Source organism: Sinocyclocheilus rhinocerous, unplaced genomic scaffold, assembly GCF_001515625.1.
Source record: "Sinocyclocheilus rhinocerous isolate Xijiao unplaced genomic scaffold, SAMN03320098_v1.1 scaffold5992, whole genome shotgun sequence".
Lineage (NCBI taxonomy): Eukaryota > Metazoa > Chordata > Actinopteri > Cypriniformes > Cyprinidae > Sinocyclocheilus > Sinocyclocheilus rhinocerous.
The window spans coordinates 39,729-58,385 of record NW_015654948.1 but is presented as its reverse complement, the minus strand read 5'-3'; the positions used below and the strand labels follow the sequence as shown (position 1 = coordinate 58,385).

Sequence of the window (18,657 nt, the reverse complement as noted above, 5' to 3'; positions counted from 1 at the left end):
GAAAATGATATTTACTGTGGTCAATATTATATCTTTCTTAATATCACCATAAACAATAGCTAAATAAGCAATAATTTAAAATTACAATTTTCACCTAAGATTTTGTTAGTCAATGTTTAATTTATTGTTCTTACTATAAAGACAAATCATGATTTTCAATTAGATGAATATAAAAAGGTACTTTAAATAAATAACATGGTCGGTTCACTTTTCACTGCAGTGAAATGCGTCGCCTTGACACAAATTCACATTAAAAAAAATTAATTTAAATAAGAAAAAATCACAGGAAAATCATTCGAACAGTAATCCTCATGTTGTTTACTATTTAGCATGGATATTAAGTGTCCTTCTTCAGTGGTCTGTTTGTCTTTGTGTTTGTTTCATTTTTCATGTTCTCTTCATCGGAGGTATATAATTCTCACTGAATGGGTCGTGGATTTTCTAACCTAGAAGTTGTGGGGTGTGTCCATGCAATGGGAGAGTGTTGTGGGGGCTGGGATCACAGCCTCTTCAGGCGGCCCTGCACACATGTGCTGTCACTCAACCTCCCTGCACAGACAGCCCAGACTGAGAGACAAGGAACAAGAGCTTCTAGTAGCCTGGAGACGCCTGTGTTCCTGTCTTGTTGCAAACTTTGCTTGGACACTGATGTCCAAGTCTCTAGTGTTTTATTGTTTGGCCGTGGTTTATTGTGAACAGTAAGGATCAAAAGCCAGATGATGAAGGCGGTGGCGGTCCTGGGTGCACTGCTGGCCGTTGTGTGTCAGGTGAGTTGAGCTTTATATATTAAGTGAATGCTGTGGATTTTAACTCCAGGCTAAGTGAACTTTCAGTTGCACAGTAAAATATCTCAGTGTTAATATAATATTTAAAGATACAAAGCGATAAGCCCAGTGAGGTTACTATTCAAGAACAATTTTTTCCATGAGTAATAGGGGTAAAACATAAAAAAATAAAGGGGAAAAAATAAGTAAAACAAGGATAATTGGAGCACATTTTAAAAGAAAATACTATTTCAGTTGTTCTACTTCAAAATGTCACGTTTAGTTCAATTAGAATGTTTTTTTTGTGAAATTTACTATTTTTTTCAGTGTATGCATGACAACACTTTAAAATTATATCAAATTTAATATTTAAATACAATAATCATTCAGCAATACATAATTATTTACTAAATAATATAATTAATTAGCCTGTACAGTTAATTAAGCTGTACAGAAGCAACCTGACACATAATAGAGAATTGCAATGGAAAGCAGTTGTGGACTTGCATTGTGCTTTATTTTTTTGCAATGCTATGTAATTTGATTAGTGTTAATTTATCTTGTTGGCTAAAGATTCAGTGTTTAAGAAGTTGTTACAGTTTTGACCTTGGGGCACATCTGCTAAAATCATTTTTAGTGGTATAGTGTTTGGTAATTGATTGTTAACTTTGTCTTCAACTGGCTGAACTTACCAGCCGTCAGTTGTATTATATTGTTGGTGAAAATGAATGATCTAAACACGTGTCATTTCAGATAAATTGAATGATGACAGCTAATGAAAACTAAGAAGAGAAATGCAGCTGGTTTTAACCTCATTTGACGTTACATTTCAAGGCCCCCTTTGGTCTGTCACTAGTGTAATCATGAAGACAACGAATGAGAATGCAAACAAAGTCACACTGCCGTAAATATTCGCCACAATCACTGATCAGAACTGTTTAGATTTGCAATAGGACACAGATTCTAAAATGAGAGATTTGTCCTGTAGTTGCACTCATGGGCAAGCTTTCATCATGCTATACATAAACAGGAGAAAGGTTGCTAGTGGCCGCCATGTTATTTATGGGCAATTCAAGAACAATTGTTCTAAGTTACTTAGGCTTCATGTTTGAAGATACTTTGGCCTTTTGATTTAATCCAACCCCTTTTCCAAAGTACTAGCAATTAGCATTAGAAAAACAAATTGAGATTTATACATAAATAAGCTTTCCATTGATGTATGGTTTGTTAGGATAGGACAATATTTGGCCGAGATACAACTATTTGAAAATCTGAGGGTTCAAAAAAATCTAAATATTGAGAAAAATGCCTTTAAAGTTGTCCAAATGAAGTCCTTAGCAATGCACATTACTAATCAAAAACGAAGTTTTAATATATTTACGGTAGGAACTTTACAAAATATCTTCATAGAACATGATCTTTACTTAATATCCTAATGATTTTTGGCATAAAAAAAAAATCTATAATTTTGACCCAATGTATTTTTGGCTATTGCTACAAATATCCCTGTGTAACTTAAGACTGTGGTCCAGGGTCACATATTAATGCATTTCCTTTCCTCAACTGATGTAACAATACAGAGAGAATGTGCAATACATTACATATCATGGGGCAAGAAAATATCAGCGCATGCAATGCCAGTGCATGCTAATGTTGGAGTTGTAAGTTTCCTCCAAATCATTGTCTCGACTTGCTGATAACATGATAGTTTTTTTTCGTTCTTTTCATCAGTGCTGGTGATTCATGGCTTTTTGTGGCTCTGGACCCACTGGTAAAAGTTAATGTATGCCACGTAAGATAACTTAATCTGCTAAAACTCTCTGGTGATCAGGCAGGGAGTGCTAGGAATTCCCAAAGCTCATATCCCAGGAGAGGCTTATGCCTCACTGAGAGTATAGTGGGGTGCATTGAGATTCACACTTGCCTCTGGTGGTGTGGTCTTGGTATGACTGCGTGCAGCTGTTCCCAGATGTAGACTCAACTCCATTTGTCTCACATGGTAATCTTGGCTGCGGAAATAGGAGGACAACACTCCCTGGCCATGCAATGAGCGAAAAAAAAATGGTTAATAAAGCAGCCAGTGTTGAGTTCATGCACTAGCCCAGCTGGTGAATAGTCAGTCTAACTGGCAACTTTGGGTTTCTCTTAGTCCCAGACATTCTGATACCAGTTAATAGTGACAATCTATGTCTACTGCTGTGCCTTCCCTGTTAACCTTAATCCTAGATAAGGAAACCAAAACTGGACAGTGATAATTGAACTTTATAATTGTCACTGCCTGTTTAAATTAGCGTGACATGACAGCATGGCCTGGTTATGAAGATTCCATCATGTTCCTGGCTGACAGCAGATCAGAAAGAAAGAAAGAAAGAAAGAAAGAAATTGCATTGAATGTTCCCTTGTAGTGTACAAATCTTAAAGGTATATTTTTTTTTTAAATGTACTTGCAGATAATAGAATGAAATGAAATAAAAGACCATTTAAGTGTTAAGTTTCTTAAAACACTTAAGTACACTTTTAAGTAGTGCAATTTTTTATAATGTCAAATTAAAAGTTTCACTTTCAAGTACATTTTAAATATTTTGTTTTAATAATCTTTTATCATGCTTTAAAGTACACTTATTTTGATGTTTTGACTAACATGCTAAACATGCACTTGTACTAAATTAATTTTAACTGTAGTGTGTTATTTCAAATTACATTTAAAATGAATATATTTCAAGTGTATTAAATTGCAACATCATCATTACAAATGTGTAATTACACATTATTTAAATACATGACATACAAGTTCCCGTAGAAATGACATTAAAGTATATTTTAGATTAGAAAGAAAGAAGGAGATGACCTTGGACACAAGGCACTTACTAGATCTAGTGAGGAATGACATGACAGAACGTGACCACCTGTGTGACTCCTCCAACCTCTCATACAGCTCTGCATTCTGTCATGCTATACCGTCTCTCTCACACACACAGGATCACACATGTTCAAAGTCACATGCCCACACCAGTTATCCAAGATAATCCAAATTTGGGATCTAATCATACCATTCATCCAAGAATTATACGCTGGCTTTTATCCACAAAGCTAATTTTAGTCTCTAAGTTGCCAAGTAATTTTATATATTTATTTATTTATTTAATTAATTTTTTGAAATAGTTTTTGTTAGAATGTATTTATCTTAAATTGCGTATTTAGACTTCATGACAAAGAAAAACAAACACTAAAACTAGTTCAAAACTCTGTTGAAAACACATGCGTAGGCCTAACGTGTTCCACACTCACTTAGTTCTTTCTCCTCCTCAGAAATGTAGCATATCTCATTCTGTTAGTCACGCCTGCACCATCAGTGCCATGGTTCAGACCAGCTGACACTGCCATATGTGTGTGGAGCTTTAGGAATGTCTTACTCTGGTAAAAGCAGAGCTAAACTGGGTTAACTGTGACACTGAAAGCAACAACTGTGATTTTTTTTTTTTTTCCCCAGAGTACTAAAAGGCCCCAAAAGATGACACTTTCTCTGACCCTTCAAAAGACTATCATGAAATAAGTGTAGGCTGTAGGATAACTGAAAGTGAGGTTGGGGGTTGCCACAAAGTCTGCGGATGGCACCTGCCGTCTCTGGGGGTATTAGTATATGGTTCAGACAGTAGGGTATTTTCAGCCCTGTGATAGATTAGTGCTTCCCTTGAGCAAATGTTTTCACATACAGCTCACATTGCTCGGGAGACATAATGGAGATCTCACTTGAGTCTCATTCAAGCATTTCTCTCAGATTTGTATTTTAAAATTCCGTACAAGAAACAAAAATGGAAGAATTTGAGTACGTATTAAATTAAATCAGACTTGATTCCCAGCCTTCAGTATTTGGTCAAATCTGAACAGTTTTTTAAACATTGTTGAGAGAGAGAGAGATGTGAGATTAGGAGAAAGCAGTGTCCATTTACTCTCCATTTAATTTAATCTCATTGCTTCTCTATGTAGGGGAAGCAAATGTTAACTCTCTCCATGTGGACAGTCTAGGAAGATCAGATAAGAATGCACAGACTAAAAAGCATTCATGCATGTCCTAAATGAGGTGAGGAAGTACATTAGCAGACCCACATAAAAGCTGCATGGGTAAATGATAAGAGAAGTAACCAAATCTGCAGTTCTGTTAAAGACATCAAGAGACCTCCTATAAATGCCACCCAGAAAACTGACTTCCCACCAACAGACTTTGATCTGGAGGACTGAATCCCAACAACCCGGTCAACTGAAACTCAAATATCCAACGCGCCATGAGTATCCAGATTTCTGCTGGTTGATATTATGTAATATGTCAATATGTAATAGAAATTATGACAATTAAATATACACAATAATGCATAAAATAAATGGAAATGATTTTACAATATGTACGCAAAATTCACAAACAAAATATCTGAAAACAGAAAAAGTAGAAAGGGCTAACAGTAATTTTTGGAGGTGACACTAGTTGAAATTTTTCCACTTTTGTTAAGGTATTGATGCCGATAGTCTCGAAATAGCAAAATATTGGTTACCAGATTGAACAATACAGATCTATCGCTATTTTGAACCAAACTGAATTCACCTGAACTTGTCTTTCGATGCAAATATTTGCATGTTTATTTGTCTGTGTGTGTTCAGAGACTGTTCAAATAGTCAAAAAATGTAAAAGTGACTGTTGTTTGGAAACTGAGTTCTGAAATACAAGAGTAAACAACTTATACTGAGTCTAATGTAGTACTACACTAGCAGAATATAGAATTCAGGCTGCTCTAAGATTAGTGTGCTCTAACACGGTCTGTGCATGCCTGTGATGTCCAGCATTCTGCATGGGCTGCTCAGAGGCGTGCCATCAGGAAACAGCTCCACCGCTGCGCCCACGAGGAAATCAAAGAATTATGACAGCCATTGCTGCTATTTAAGATTTGTATATGGTTTTGAATTGTTGTTGCATTCTTAAATGAGATGTTCTTAGTCTTAGTCTTAGTAATTTGTCATACAGGGTCCAAAATTAACACTTACAGAGCGTCAAATGCATATTTAAAAAACAAAATGCCTTCGGTGAGTACTGGCCAGTTTATACGTTTTTTTTAAAGGAATTGCATCATAATACTTCAGAATGTAAAAATGATAGTTTGGACATTATCCAACTTTTTTTATTATTAAAATAAATAAACAAACAAATCAATTTGAGGAACAAAACCACAATGTGATTTTTTTTCTTTCTTTTTTTTTTTGTGAAAATAAAAATTTCAAGATGTGCATGTTGAAAGTGACATAATGACATGTTTGCTACTAAAGTTAAAGCAGCTAAATAAATCATTTGAAACAAAATACCCTTGTGAAAAAGAAGTAAACTTTAGCATACTTTTAAAAAGACTGCTTATGGAAATAATATACTTCAAAAGAATATACTTAAGTGAAAACTGAATGTAATGTTTTAAAACACTTAATCACGGTAATTGCAATTAAATTAAATTTATTATAGTTTAAATTTATATTAAATGCAGTTAGTTGAACTTTAGAGTGCTTTTTTGACCCACTTAACTATATCTTAATTATATTGTTAAATTTGTCAAATTATTTATATTGTCTTTGAAATATGGTTAAACTGATAAGCATTTATGGTAAACTAAAATATACTTTAATGTAATTTCTACTTAAAATATGTATATCATATATTTAATTATATTTATAATCACAGAATTGTAATGATGAAGTTGCAATTTAGTACTTTTAAAATAATATTAACTGAAATGTAATACTGAATAAGTTCAAATTAATATCAAGTTCACATGTCATCAACACATCAAAATGAAAGATTATTAAAACATGATTTATAATGTACTCTGAAAAATTTTAATTGACATTTTTACATTACTACAAGTGCACTTTCAATACAATTAAGCGCCCTTCTTTTCTTCAAGGGTATCCTATATACAGTATTATAATAAATATAGTTTCATAGATGTAGTATTAATAGAAGTATTTATGGCTGGTGAATTTCAATTTCAATTTACTCACCAGTGACAGGTGTGGTAAACAGTTCATTTTAGACCCTGATAGCGCAGCAATTTATTACTCAAAGCCATTTACACAATGTTTCTTCTTCCTACATTTATCTTTGGCAAACGACTACAGTTACATAGTTCTTGTAGTTTCATAAATCAGTCTTGGTCCATATTGAGAATTTTTCACTGTTTGACACACATCGTGTCAGTGTATGTGAGAATTCTGTCACTGTGTGTGGAATTTTGTCACTAAAGCACATTTAGCAGCTGACCTATAACCTCTGACCTCAGTCAGCAGGCAAAAAAGAGTGTGTTTCAGAGTGACAGACCTTGGATGCTGAAAACTGAGCCTGTTCTCCTGCTAATAGGTTTAGGGGTAGGGTTGGTGTAGGGCAATAGAAAATACGGTCTGTACAGTAGAAAAACCATTACGCCTATGGAGAGTCCCCACAAGGATAGCAAACCAGACATGTGTGTGTGTGTGTGTGAGGGGAGTGTTGTATGAGCCCTTTATTTTGGATAAACATATCAGTGCGGTCATTAGACCTCAATATATGATCTTGTATATGTTTGTCAATGAAAAAAGAGGGGAGAGAGAAACAAGAAATGTAAGTTAGGTTCACTCCACACCCACAGGCCTTCAAAGCACTTTGGATTGCATTTTGGAGACACCACCTTGTGGAAGCACTTTGAAGCTGGAACAAGAGTCAGAACTGCAGCCGTACAATAAAATGACAAACTAGTATTAACATATGGATTTTTTATCAAGAACAATCAAGGATTTTAATGCAATCCAAATTAATGTGGTTGTCTAATACAGGATTTCGTGCAGTAGACCCCTAGTGATTTGTGATAGAAGTGCAGGTTTGTGAGATTGTGAGAATGACAACCTTTGTGTCACTTTATCATACTTTTTCTTAAAAGTGTGCAAATAGTTTACTTTGAAAGAATATACTTAAGTGCAAACTGAATGTAATGCTTTCCGATGCTTGATTGCATGATATTTACAATTAAATGAAAATGTATTATAGTTTAAATTTACATAAAATACAATTAGTTGTACTTACAAGTGCTTTTTTGGCCCACTCAAATAAGACTTAAGTACATCCGCATATGTACTGTAATTTCATCATTTTTATTGAGACTGGTATGTCATGGTTTTAATACATATTTGTAATGACATTAAAAATATTTTAACTTTAAGTGTAATATTAATACACTACAGTTAAAAGTACAGTATTTTACATGTCAACACATCAAAATAAGTGTAGGCCTACTTAAGTGTAAGTGTGAAATGAAAGTGTACTCTTATTAAGTACACTTAAGTGGCCTTTTATTTGATTCATATTATATTATCTGCAAGTACTTTTGTGGAAATATTCCATATATTGAATATAAAATAAGTTAGAAGTGCACATTCAATACAATTAAGCACTTCTTTTCCACAAGGGAATGCTGAATTAAATACAATTAAAATGCATAATTTAATGATTAATGTATAAACGAATGTATAAATGTATAAAAAACACTGGCTTGAAAAATACTTAAGTCAGAATGCAGAGGTACTTTTGAGTCCTTAATGGAGAAAGATTGCTTTTCATGACATGGCATTATTTTGGCAGTTTATTGACAGTAGTGGCACATAAATTATTCAGATGTAGAAAGACTGCAGTGGATTGTGTGCATGTGACTGAAGAGCATCCAGATTCAGTACTGCTCCATGTGTTTTGTTGCAGGTCAGCAGCAGTGGTCAGGTAACACAGCGCGATCTGAACCCAGCTGTGTTGCACCCATGGAGACACAGGAGTGCAGGTCCACAGGTCAGGGTCAAAAGAGACTGGATCATTCCACCAATCCGAGTATCAGAAAACAGCAAGCAGGTCCCTGAAGATCTGGTCCAGGTAAACAAACAGCCCACTATTAGTTGTTCAATATAGATCTGAAAAAGAAAGTGAAAAAGAAAGACATTTCACTAGATCATACTAATTGAAGCTAGAGGCATTTTTTATTCATATAACTATCCAATGATATAATTTGAACTTTTATGAGAGTCATATTATTCTGGTTTAGAACATCGACAAAAATATCACAAAGAACAACATTTTTAAAATATATGCAATACAGCAAAATAAAAGAATTAGCAAGGCCCTGTGTGTAACACACACATGGTAAATATCTGGTAAAACATGAAACATATCCTCACACTCTGTGAGTAGATAAGATGTTTAACATGTTCCATGTCCGATCTCTCACAGATCAAATCAGACAAGGTTTTCACCGGGGAGGTGATATACATGCTGGAGGGACCCGGGGTTGACCAGGACCCCAAAGGCCTCTTTGAAATTGATGAAAAAACAGGATGGATCAAGAGCAACATGCCACTGGACAGGGAAAAACACAAGAGTTTTAAGGTAAACATGTTTGTTGAAATTGTGTTTTTATAATGAAGTCATGTACAGAGGGAAGCAAAAGTGGAAAGCTTCTATTTGCATTTTTTTGTTCCAAATTAAATAACTGTGACCAAGAAATAGTGCATATTAATATCCATTACTTGATATTTAAATATTTTTTACTCATTTAATCATGAAATTTCTTTCTATTGAATTATTCACAACTCTCATACTGTTTTATCCCCAGATTTAAATTGGTTTCCAGATTTACACTATGAGCTTATGAGCCCCACAGTAGAGGTCACAGATAAGAGACTCTAACGTGAAGCTTGATTAATTATGTGGTATTGCTGAATAACTTATATGAGTAAAATATCCTCAGCTCAAAGCTTTTGCACTGTCCCCAAGTGGAGAGAGACTGGAAAGTCCCAGCACCATTGAAATCTACGTTCTAGATCAGAATGACCACAGGCCTGAATTTACCCATAAGGAGTTCATCGGCACTATTCCTGAATTCTCTGTTCCAGGTAAGATATGTACAACAGCATTTCAAAACTTATTTTAAGAAATAAAATAAACATGTTATATTAAAAAAGAAAACACTATCACATCAATGCAATGAATAGTTCATCCAAGAAACGAAAATTATATCATCAACTTAATTTCCATCGAACCATGTATGATTTTCTCTCCTCAAATTAAGTTATTTAGCAAAATGTCTAGGCTGTTCTATTCTATGTTCCACATTGCATGTTCAAAATACATGCAAGACCCAATGAAGTTTATGCACAATGCCTTGTTATTTGGTGTCGAGTGCACTGTATTTCTGGTTGTAAGCAAACAAAGACATTCTTGCATATCATAAATGTATCATGATCTCACCAGGAGGACATGACTATTTTTTCAAAGTAACAAGATTTTGTTCTCTTCCTCACACAAAGCTATCACATTGATTTAGAAGACTTGGAATATTACACAAGTCATACGGATCACTTTTATAGTACATTATGGTACTACCTTTGCCCTTTTTGGAACTTGGCAGTCAGGGTCACTATCCACTCTCATTGCATGGCAGTTCTGTTAAACATCTTCTTTCATATTCTACAGAAATGTGAGGGAGAGTACAGAATTTAGATTTTTGAGTGAACTGTCTCAAGTCAGGCAGTCAGCGTACACATGCATAAACATAAGTATCATACACTTTTTGTGTGGTTCTCTGTCATCAGGAACTTCAGTGATGCAGGTTACAGCGATAGATTCTGATGATCCAATGACAGAAAACGCAGCTCTGAGCTACTTCATCATTGGACAAGAGAGTATCCCTCCCCACAGCATTAACAAGACCATGTTTGGCATTAATAACAAAACTGGAGTCATCTACACTCGAGATGTGGGACTAGACAGAGATGTGGGTTATTTCCCTCTAAAATGTCTTAAATAAACAGTAACTGTCTTAAATAAACAGTAACTGCAGTATTACATAAAAATACTGATTTAAAAGTCTGAACAAAGAAAGTAGTAACATGCCCTGATGTGTTGTCAGGTGGTGCAGTCCTTTAGGCTGACTCTGCAGGTGGCTGACATGTCTGGAATGGGCCTAACCTCCACCGGTCGTGCCATCATTCACATCTCTGACATTAACAACCATGCTCCGAAATTCCATCCTACCACAGTACGTAACAAAAAACAATGATGTCTGTGATGTTCACTTGATTACTTGATCATTGTTTTCTGAGCTCTTGATCCAATTCTGTGACTGCAGTACAACATGAATGCAATGGAGAACAAGTACATTGCGGAGTTGGGCAGGGTCAATGCAACAGATAAGGACCAGAAAAGTGGAGATAACTGGAGGATTAAGTACACCATCGTAAATCCTTCAGGGCACTTTGCCATCCACACAGACCCAGTTTCCAACCAAGGCATCATTTCTGTGGTTAAGGTGAGATTACTGCCACAAATGTGGTAAATTAAAGACTGCGGCCATGGGACTACCAAAATCAGTTACTGGCCATTTTCAGCTGGCAAACCAAGCTTGTGATTGTGTTTCTTATTATTTGTACACTACATTTCAAATACAACGTCTCTACTCTCTTGCAGACACTAGACTATGAATCCCAGGCAGAGTACCAGCTCATTGTCAAAGCAGAGAATGAAGTCAGGCTTAAAGCACCATACGAACAAATAAACAGTGCTACAGTCACCGTCAGAGTGATGAATGAAAACGAGGCCCCAGTCTTCTATAAAAACCCCATTAAAGTGACTGTTGCAGAGTCCACTGTTCCCGGGACTGTCCTGGTCTCAGATATTGCTCATGATCCAGATAATGGCAAGCTAAGGTGAGGCTCACTTATCTGTACCATCATTCCACACACACTTTTATACTGGACAGCACAATGAAGCCATGTAGAAGATGTTCCTGGATCAACATCCTTTGTTAGTCCTGGAACCGCATTCTTATCAAGCAATCATGTGCAAAACCCTGTCCAAAAGCTTGACCATAACCTACCCATGAAATCCTAAAAAAAAGGATTGATTGATTGATAAGAATGTTATTAACTCAAAACATGAATCAGTATACTTAAGTGTACATAAGTGTAAAAAGTGCACTTTGTAATAATGTCAAATTAAAAGTACATTTTAAATCATTGTTTTAATAATCTTTTGTCATGCTTTAAATATGTACAGAATTTTATGTGTTGACTAACAAACTAAAGCACATGTAAAATAATTTTAACTGTAGTTTGACATTTGATATTACGTTTACAGTTAATGGTAACACTTTATTTTAAGGTGTCCTTGTTACACGTTACATGTACTTACTATTATAATAACAATTAATTATGCATAATTACATGCAAATAACCCTAAGCCAAACCCTAATCCTATCTCTAACATATAGTAAGTACATGTAGTTAATTAATATTACTCAGTACTTAAATGCATAATTACAGTGTAACAAGGACACCTTAAAATAAAGTGTAACCCAATAATATATTATAACCCAAGTATAACCCAATAATATAATATATTAATATATTTTAAATACATTTGTAATTACAGATGTGTAATTAAGAATAAATTCATGACATATAAGTTTCAATAGAAATTACATTAAAGCATATTTTAGTATACATTAAATAGACATTTAGTATAGTATTAAAAACACATTAAAGTATATTTAACAAAAACAATTGGTGTAGACTTTTCAATCAGAAATTGCTTGTCCTGCTTTAGTGGACCAAAAGTACTCTTAAGTTTAATTAATTCCAATTAATATAACCCCTTCAGACCCTGTGTCCATTGTAATGGACATCACATGAATTTTTGTTTAAACCAATAATATTTTATGTTTTTTTTATAATATGAGTAAAGCCTGGTCACTGATTGGTCCCTGATCAACCAATTCCAATGAAGATATGACTCCTAACACAATCTGATTGAGCTACAGGTTTCACAAAGACAGACATGACTAACCAACAAGACAAGAAGAGGAGGAAGCCCAATTTTTACCTTTTATATACAGATTTATGTTCATGGTATCAACTTGCACCTATTATAAAATTAAGACTATAAAGTGATAATATTGAAAGTTATTTTGAAGATCTTTCAGAGTTGCAGAACACAGGATTTTGTCGCAATGGACATCAGGTCTTGAAAGATTTCAGCAAGAACCTCATGAATTAGTTGTATGACAGGTTGAGAAATTTGTGGAAGTATTTCAAAGCTAAAATACAGAGCCACAAATTCTAACATTGATGTTAATTAATGAAATATTATTAATATGATTTCATTTATGTCTTCAAAGTGACCGTAGTCTGTCACTGTCACTTTCATTGGTTTTACTGAGAAACAGCCATAGTGGATATGAGATCAATGAATGCACAGCAACACACACTCTCAGAGGCCATGTCCACACGTACACGGGTATTTTTATAAACTGAGTTTTTCCTTCTTCTGTTTTTAAAAAAATCTGTCCACATGAAAACGCCAACGCATGCTATGAAGCACTGTCAAGAGCATGCCAAACCAACAGGTGGTAGGGGTTGAACGACTTCTGATTTTTTGAAGTCGACTTTTATGTGATGAAAGTCGAGTCGAAGTCGACTAGTCGCTGATGACGTCATTAATGAACAAATAAGTCTGGAGCTGTGACAAACACCTTGTGCACAACTATGGCATATAACACAGTGCTGCCCACATGGCTGTTGCTCTTATAACAGCTTTTTTTATCAGTTCTTTTGTCTTTGGGTCGTTATATTTCTCACAGATTTCTGCTCATTCTAAATCAGATACAGATAAAGTAGCACAGTAAAGATTACATTAATATGAATGCATTAGTGAGAGCGACTGCGTGTGTGAATTAATTCTACCTGGCAGCGTCTCTCTACTAGTAGTGAAGCTGTGGAATTTACTAGTTATTAAGAAATATATGCTTGAACTTTTCAGTTTCTAAGCTATTTTATTGAGAAATCACAGAACAGTGTTGACAATACATTTCCGCGCTGAATGATTCTGTGCGCGGGAGATAACAGCGCAGGCTCCGACGTCACAAGCCAAAAACTCCGGTTTCGCTGTCTACACGATAACACTGCAACCGGAGTTTTTGAAAATCTTCACCCTGGCAGGTGTTTTCAAAAATGTTCGGTTTCAGTGACCTGGTGCTGCATTTGCGTGTGGACGAACGGCCTAACCGCGTATAAAAAGCTACGGTTTTAAAAATAACCACGTTCGTGTGGACAGGGCCTCACATCCCCTCCACACACACTGATGCCTTGATGATATAATGCACACAATCATCTATTCATCTAAACAACCAGCAAGTACACATAAACACTTTCTCATACACACAAAGACATTTACAGATATACTCAGATTCACCCACTTCAACCATTTAAAAAGGATCAAACAAGCTTTTTTGCGACTTCATATAATCTTACCTTTTTTCTACATTCTTATTGCATTGTTCATTCTTACAGTATGTGTTCTTTTCAAAATCTTAAACACTAGTTCAACTCTAGTACACAAACTCTACTTCATAAGTATGGTTAAACTATGAGGATTTTTATGTTGCTTCACTCCTGGCCTCCATTGTAGTAGCCATGGGGAAAAAAAGAAGAAAAAAGACTAGATTGACAATATAGTCTAAAAAAGACTAGTTTTTTAGACTATATTGGAGAAGAGCAAATAACAAGTGGATAAAAAAAAATTGTTCAATGAAAAAATAGGTCTGAAAGCGATAAATTTAAACTATAAATAAATTTTGGTAACACTTTATTTCGATAGTCCACTTTAGACATTCTATTAACAGCAAGTAACTTTGCAACTACATGTCAACTAGCAGCTAGTCGAGTATTAGTAGACTGTCTGCTTAATATCTTCTAACACTTTCTTTGTCAACATTCTACTAACCCTAAACCTACCCTAACAGTCTACTCTGAGAGTTAGTAGACATGTAGTTGCAAATTAATGAGAATTAGTTGACGTAGTTGACGTAGTTACAAAGTTACTTATAGTTAGTAGAATGTCTAAAGTGGACTATCGAAATAAAGTGTAACCTACATTTTTGTTTAATCGTAAGTGCATTCCATTCATATCACACTTATATTTTAAAGTTTATTAATTCTGTAATAAGCTCTTCATTTTCACAAGGGAAAGCTTACATACATTAATTCTAATGTACTGTATGATCTAAACTTTGTGTGTACGGACCTACTTAGAAATGTGAATTTTTGTTCAGGTTTGAAATCATTCAGGATCCTGAGAATTGGCTTGCTATTAACCATGCAACTGGACAAATCACAGCCAGGAGATCCTTTAATATCCGGTCTCCCCATGTCAGGAACAACATTTACTCTGCAATTGTGAAAGTCATAGATCAGGGTGAGCACCTCAGACCTAAAGACCAAAATAATAACAGCAGAATAAAACAACTGATACTGTGACTATACTGTCACAAAATAACCAGTGTGCCTTTGTTTGAATAAAAAAAATGGTAATCATTCATATGATAACTCACTTTCCAGATGCTGGCGGAATCTCTGCAACAGCTACAATGGAGGTCAATCTGTGGGAGACCAATGATTACCCACCAGTGCTGATACCCTTGAGTGGGACTGTGTGCAGTGACAGGGACAGAGATAAACTTGGCCTTCTGCTTAGTGCTGTGGATGAGGACATGTCCCCTCAAGCTGACCCCTTCACTTTTTACATTGCTGATCAAAATGTGGCTGCCAACTGGACCATCATAACTCTTAATGGTAAAACATTAACATAGACATGCATTATTTTTTATATATTTGTACCCAGCTGAAAACCAGCTTAAATTAGTATGAAAGTCCATGAGGGGCCATTTTGGTCTGGGTGCTGGTTTGGTGCAGGTACACCTGATGCACCAGCATAGCCATAGTGAGCTGGTGAAGCCAGTTAACCAGCATGGTTTTTCAGGTGGAACTGGTCAATCAAGTCTTGGATAATCAAGCTAGTTAAGTCAAGTCAAGTCAAGTCAAGTTTATTTGTACAGTGCTTTTCACGATACAAATCATTGCAAAGCAACTTTACAGCAAATTAAGTTTCTACAATATTTAGTGGTAGCTTATCAGTGGTGACTGTCAATTAATGTACATATGACAGAAATGTACAGAAAAATCAATTTAAGACGTAATAAAACAGACGATGAACACTATTAACAGCAATTATTATATGATGCAATCAAACTTAAGTTAAGAAGCCAAGTGCAGAATCAGACTGGTTTATGCTGGGTTGTTACTTGTCTAGATTATTTTTATTGGTCTAACCTACTTGTTGAAGCTGGTTAAACAAGAAATCTTGCTGATTAAGGAAGTTAAGAAGACTTTTAAGGAATTATTTGTACATCATACTTAAGTGAAAACCTTAATCAAACACACCTGAGCAAGCTAATCAAAGTCTTCAGGATTACTAGAAAGGCGGGTGAGTTTCATCAAGGTTGAAGTTAACCTCTACAGGACAGTGGACCTCAAGCACCAGAGTTGAGAACCCTTGCTTTAAAACAAGGGTTGCCAACCTGCTCCTGGAAGGCGACTATCCTGCAGAATTTAACACTAACTTTGATCAAACTCACTTGCCCACACAGTGGTGGCCAAAATTATTAGAACACTGGTATTTTCACCAGCTAAAAAATGGTTTTAAGTCAGTTATTTCTATCTTTTGTTGTAGTGTGTCAGTAGGAAATATCAGTTTACATTTCCAAACATTCATTTTGCCATTTATTGTAATAATCCAGTGAGATTTTTGTTTGCACAAGGAGTCTGACAGCAGCCAATGCTCCACACAGAGATCTGATCTCATCATCATCCAGTCTGTCTGGAATGACATGAAGAAACAGAACAAACTGAGACGGACTCAATCCAGAAGAACTGTGGCAATGTCTCCAAGATGCTTGAAGAAACCTACCTGCAAAGCTACAGTACTGTTAAAAGTTTTAGGCACTTGTGTAAAAATGCTGTAAAATGAGGATGCTGTCAAAAATAGTCATAGATTTTCTTTATCAATTGACTTCTCTTAACTAAATTAAATAAACATTTGGTGTGACCATCCTTTGCGTTTGATATTTCCTATTGACACACTACAGCAAAAGATAGAAATGACTGACTTAAAACCATTTTTTAGCTGCTGAAATAGTGTTCTAATAATTTTGGCCACCACTGTAACTTTCTAGCAATCCTAAAGACCTTGATTGACTTGTTGAGATTTATTTGAATAGAGTTGGAATAAAACTTTGCAGGAAAATGGACCTCAAGGACCAGAGTTTAGCTTCAACCATAATCAAAAATATCTTTAGCTAATAAAGGTGTTCAGGATTACTTGAAAATAACAGGCAGGTGTGTTGGAGCAAGATTGGAACTGAAGTCTTCAGGAGGATAGGCAGACCTCCAGGAGCAGGGTTGGCTATCCCTGCTTTAGAGACTTAGTAGGGTTGGCTACCTCTGCTAAGACTCTTTGCTTTTGCTTCTGTCTCTTTACATGTACGTTACCAGAGACTCATGCGGTTCTCCAGCCACTGATAGACATAGAGAAAGGGGAATTCTCTATTCCTGTAGTCGTATCAGACTCTGGCTCGCCTTCCCTTTCCTCTAATGCTCTGGTCAACGTGACTGTGTGTCCCTGTGACAGTTTCGGTGACTGCAAGAGCTACACCGCAGCCATTTTTGAAACCAAAATGGGAATAAGTTTCATTGCCCTTATGATTATTATGGGATCCATTGCTCTTCTGTTGTGTAAGTAAACACTATATCTATATTTAACTATTTTATGTTATATCTAAGTGCATATGCAGAAGCTGTAGTATGTTGGTGGTAGATATACTTGAAATTCATCATAAAGCTTGTTTTTGTGTTTTCAGTACTGCTTGTTCTTGCTGTGGCGGTGAAGGGCTGCACAAGGCAGAACATTAGAAAAGAAGGAGGTCTGCTGGTCGGAGCGTCTGACGATGACATCCGAGACAATGTCTTTCACTATGATGAGCAGGGAGGAGGAGAAGAGGATGAAGTGAGAGCAATGACACAACATTTAATACATTTTACATGAGGATACAGTGTATTTTAACCTAGTAATTTTAAGAACGTGAATATTTAAAATATATATTATGCAAAGACCATGCAATACCATAAGAGCAGGTGTGGAGAGTGCTAGATGAACATACTACAATTTTTGCAGTATACAGTACATTTACTTTGCACAGAATGCACAAATTCGGTATATACACAGTAGAATACTCATATGACCTACTACATTTGTCAAAATGTGCAGCCACTGGATTTATGTATTTGTTTCAGATAAGTTGAAACTACTCTCTAAACGATATGCCTACATGGTGTGGTGAGCTCAAATGCAGTAAGCAGTGGTATTCCATTCATCTTGGGATGAGCATTGAACATAGCTCCTGTCTGAGTCACAGACTTTGATTTATCCTGGGGATTTTCCTCATATGACACATGGATCCTACAGCAGCCTGATAGACTGGACAGATGTATAGGGCCTCCTGTCCCACACTAAATGCTTGCAAAATCATGGGGCCTCATTTATAAAATGTGCGTTCGCACAGATTTGATCTTAGAGTGTGCATACACTAAAATCCACGGCAACGTTCATATTTATAAAATCGGTCTTTGACGTGGAAAAGTACTTACCGCCACGTCAGGGTCTGAGCAGGCGTACACACTTTTCCTTGTGGCAAAGTCGGAGTACTGCAGCTATTTGAACATCTAAGATGCAATAATAAAAGCGGTGTACGTGCAAACACCGAATTCATCATAAACAAAGATGCAGTGTAGTCAGATTTTTTTATTAACGGGAGGTTTTGCGAGATTAAACTGACCTTTTTAGTAGCCTAATGTTGAGAGTTCTTTACTCGCTTTCTGTACACAGTTTATTTCATGTTGTTTTTTTATTATTTTATTTTACAAGAGAACTTGCGAAGTCTTGATTTACTACTAATGC

At 35.6% G+C, this 18,657-nt stretch overlaps 1 protein-coding gene across 1 annotated transcript in view; it reads left to right on the top strand.

Moving 5' to 3' along the window:
* Positions 1 to 638: 638 nt before the first annotated feature.
* Positions 639 to 18,657, top strand: part of LOC107717901 (cadherin-15-like) — a 21,996-nt gene continuing 3,977 nt past the window's right edge. Inside the window, exons 1-12 of the mRNA XM_016524811.1 lie at positions 639 to 767; positions 8,524 to 8,688; positions 9,043 to 9,198; positions 9,560 to 9,704; positions 10,404 to 10,585; positions 10,721 to 10,849; positions 10,940 to 11,119; positions 11,278 to 11,516; positions 14,918 to 15,060; positions 15,204 to 15,437; positions 17,196 to 17,435; positions 17,561 to 17,706. Of these exons, the coding sequence (XP_016380297.1) occupies positions 717 to 767; positions 8,524 to 8,688; positions 9,043 to 9,198; positions 9,560 to 9,704; positions 10,404 to 10,585; positions 10,721 to 10,849; positions 10,940 to 11,119; positions 11,278 to 11,516; positions 14,918 to 15,060; positions 15,204 to 15,437; positions 17,196 to 17,435; positions 17,561 to 17,706 (2,010 nt within the window). The 5' untranslated portion in view covers positions 639 to 716. The remainder of the gene's footprint in view (positions 768 to 8,523; positions 8,689 to 9,042; positions 9,199 to 9,559; positions 9,705 to 10,403; positions 10,586 to 10,720; positions 10,850 to 10,939; positions 11,120 to 11,277; positions 11,517 to 14,917; positions 15,061 to 15,203; positions 15,438 to 17,195; positions 17,436 to 17,560; positions 17,707 to 18,657) is intronic.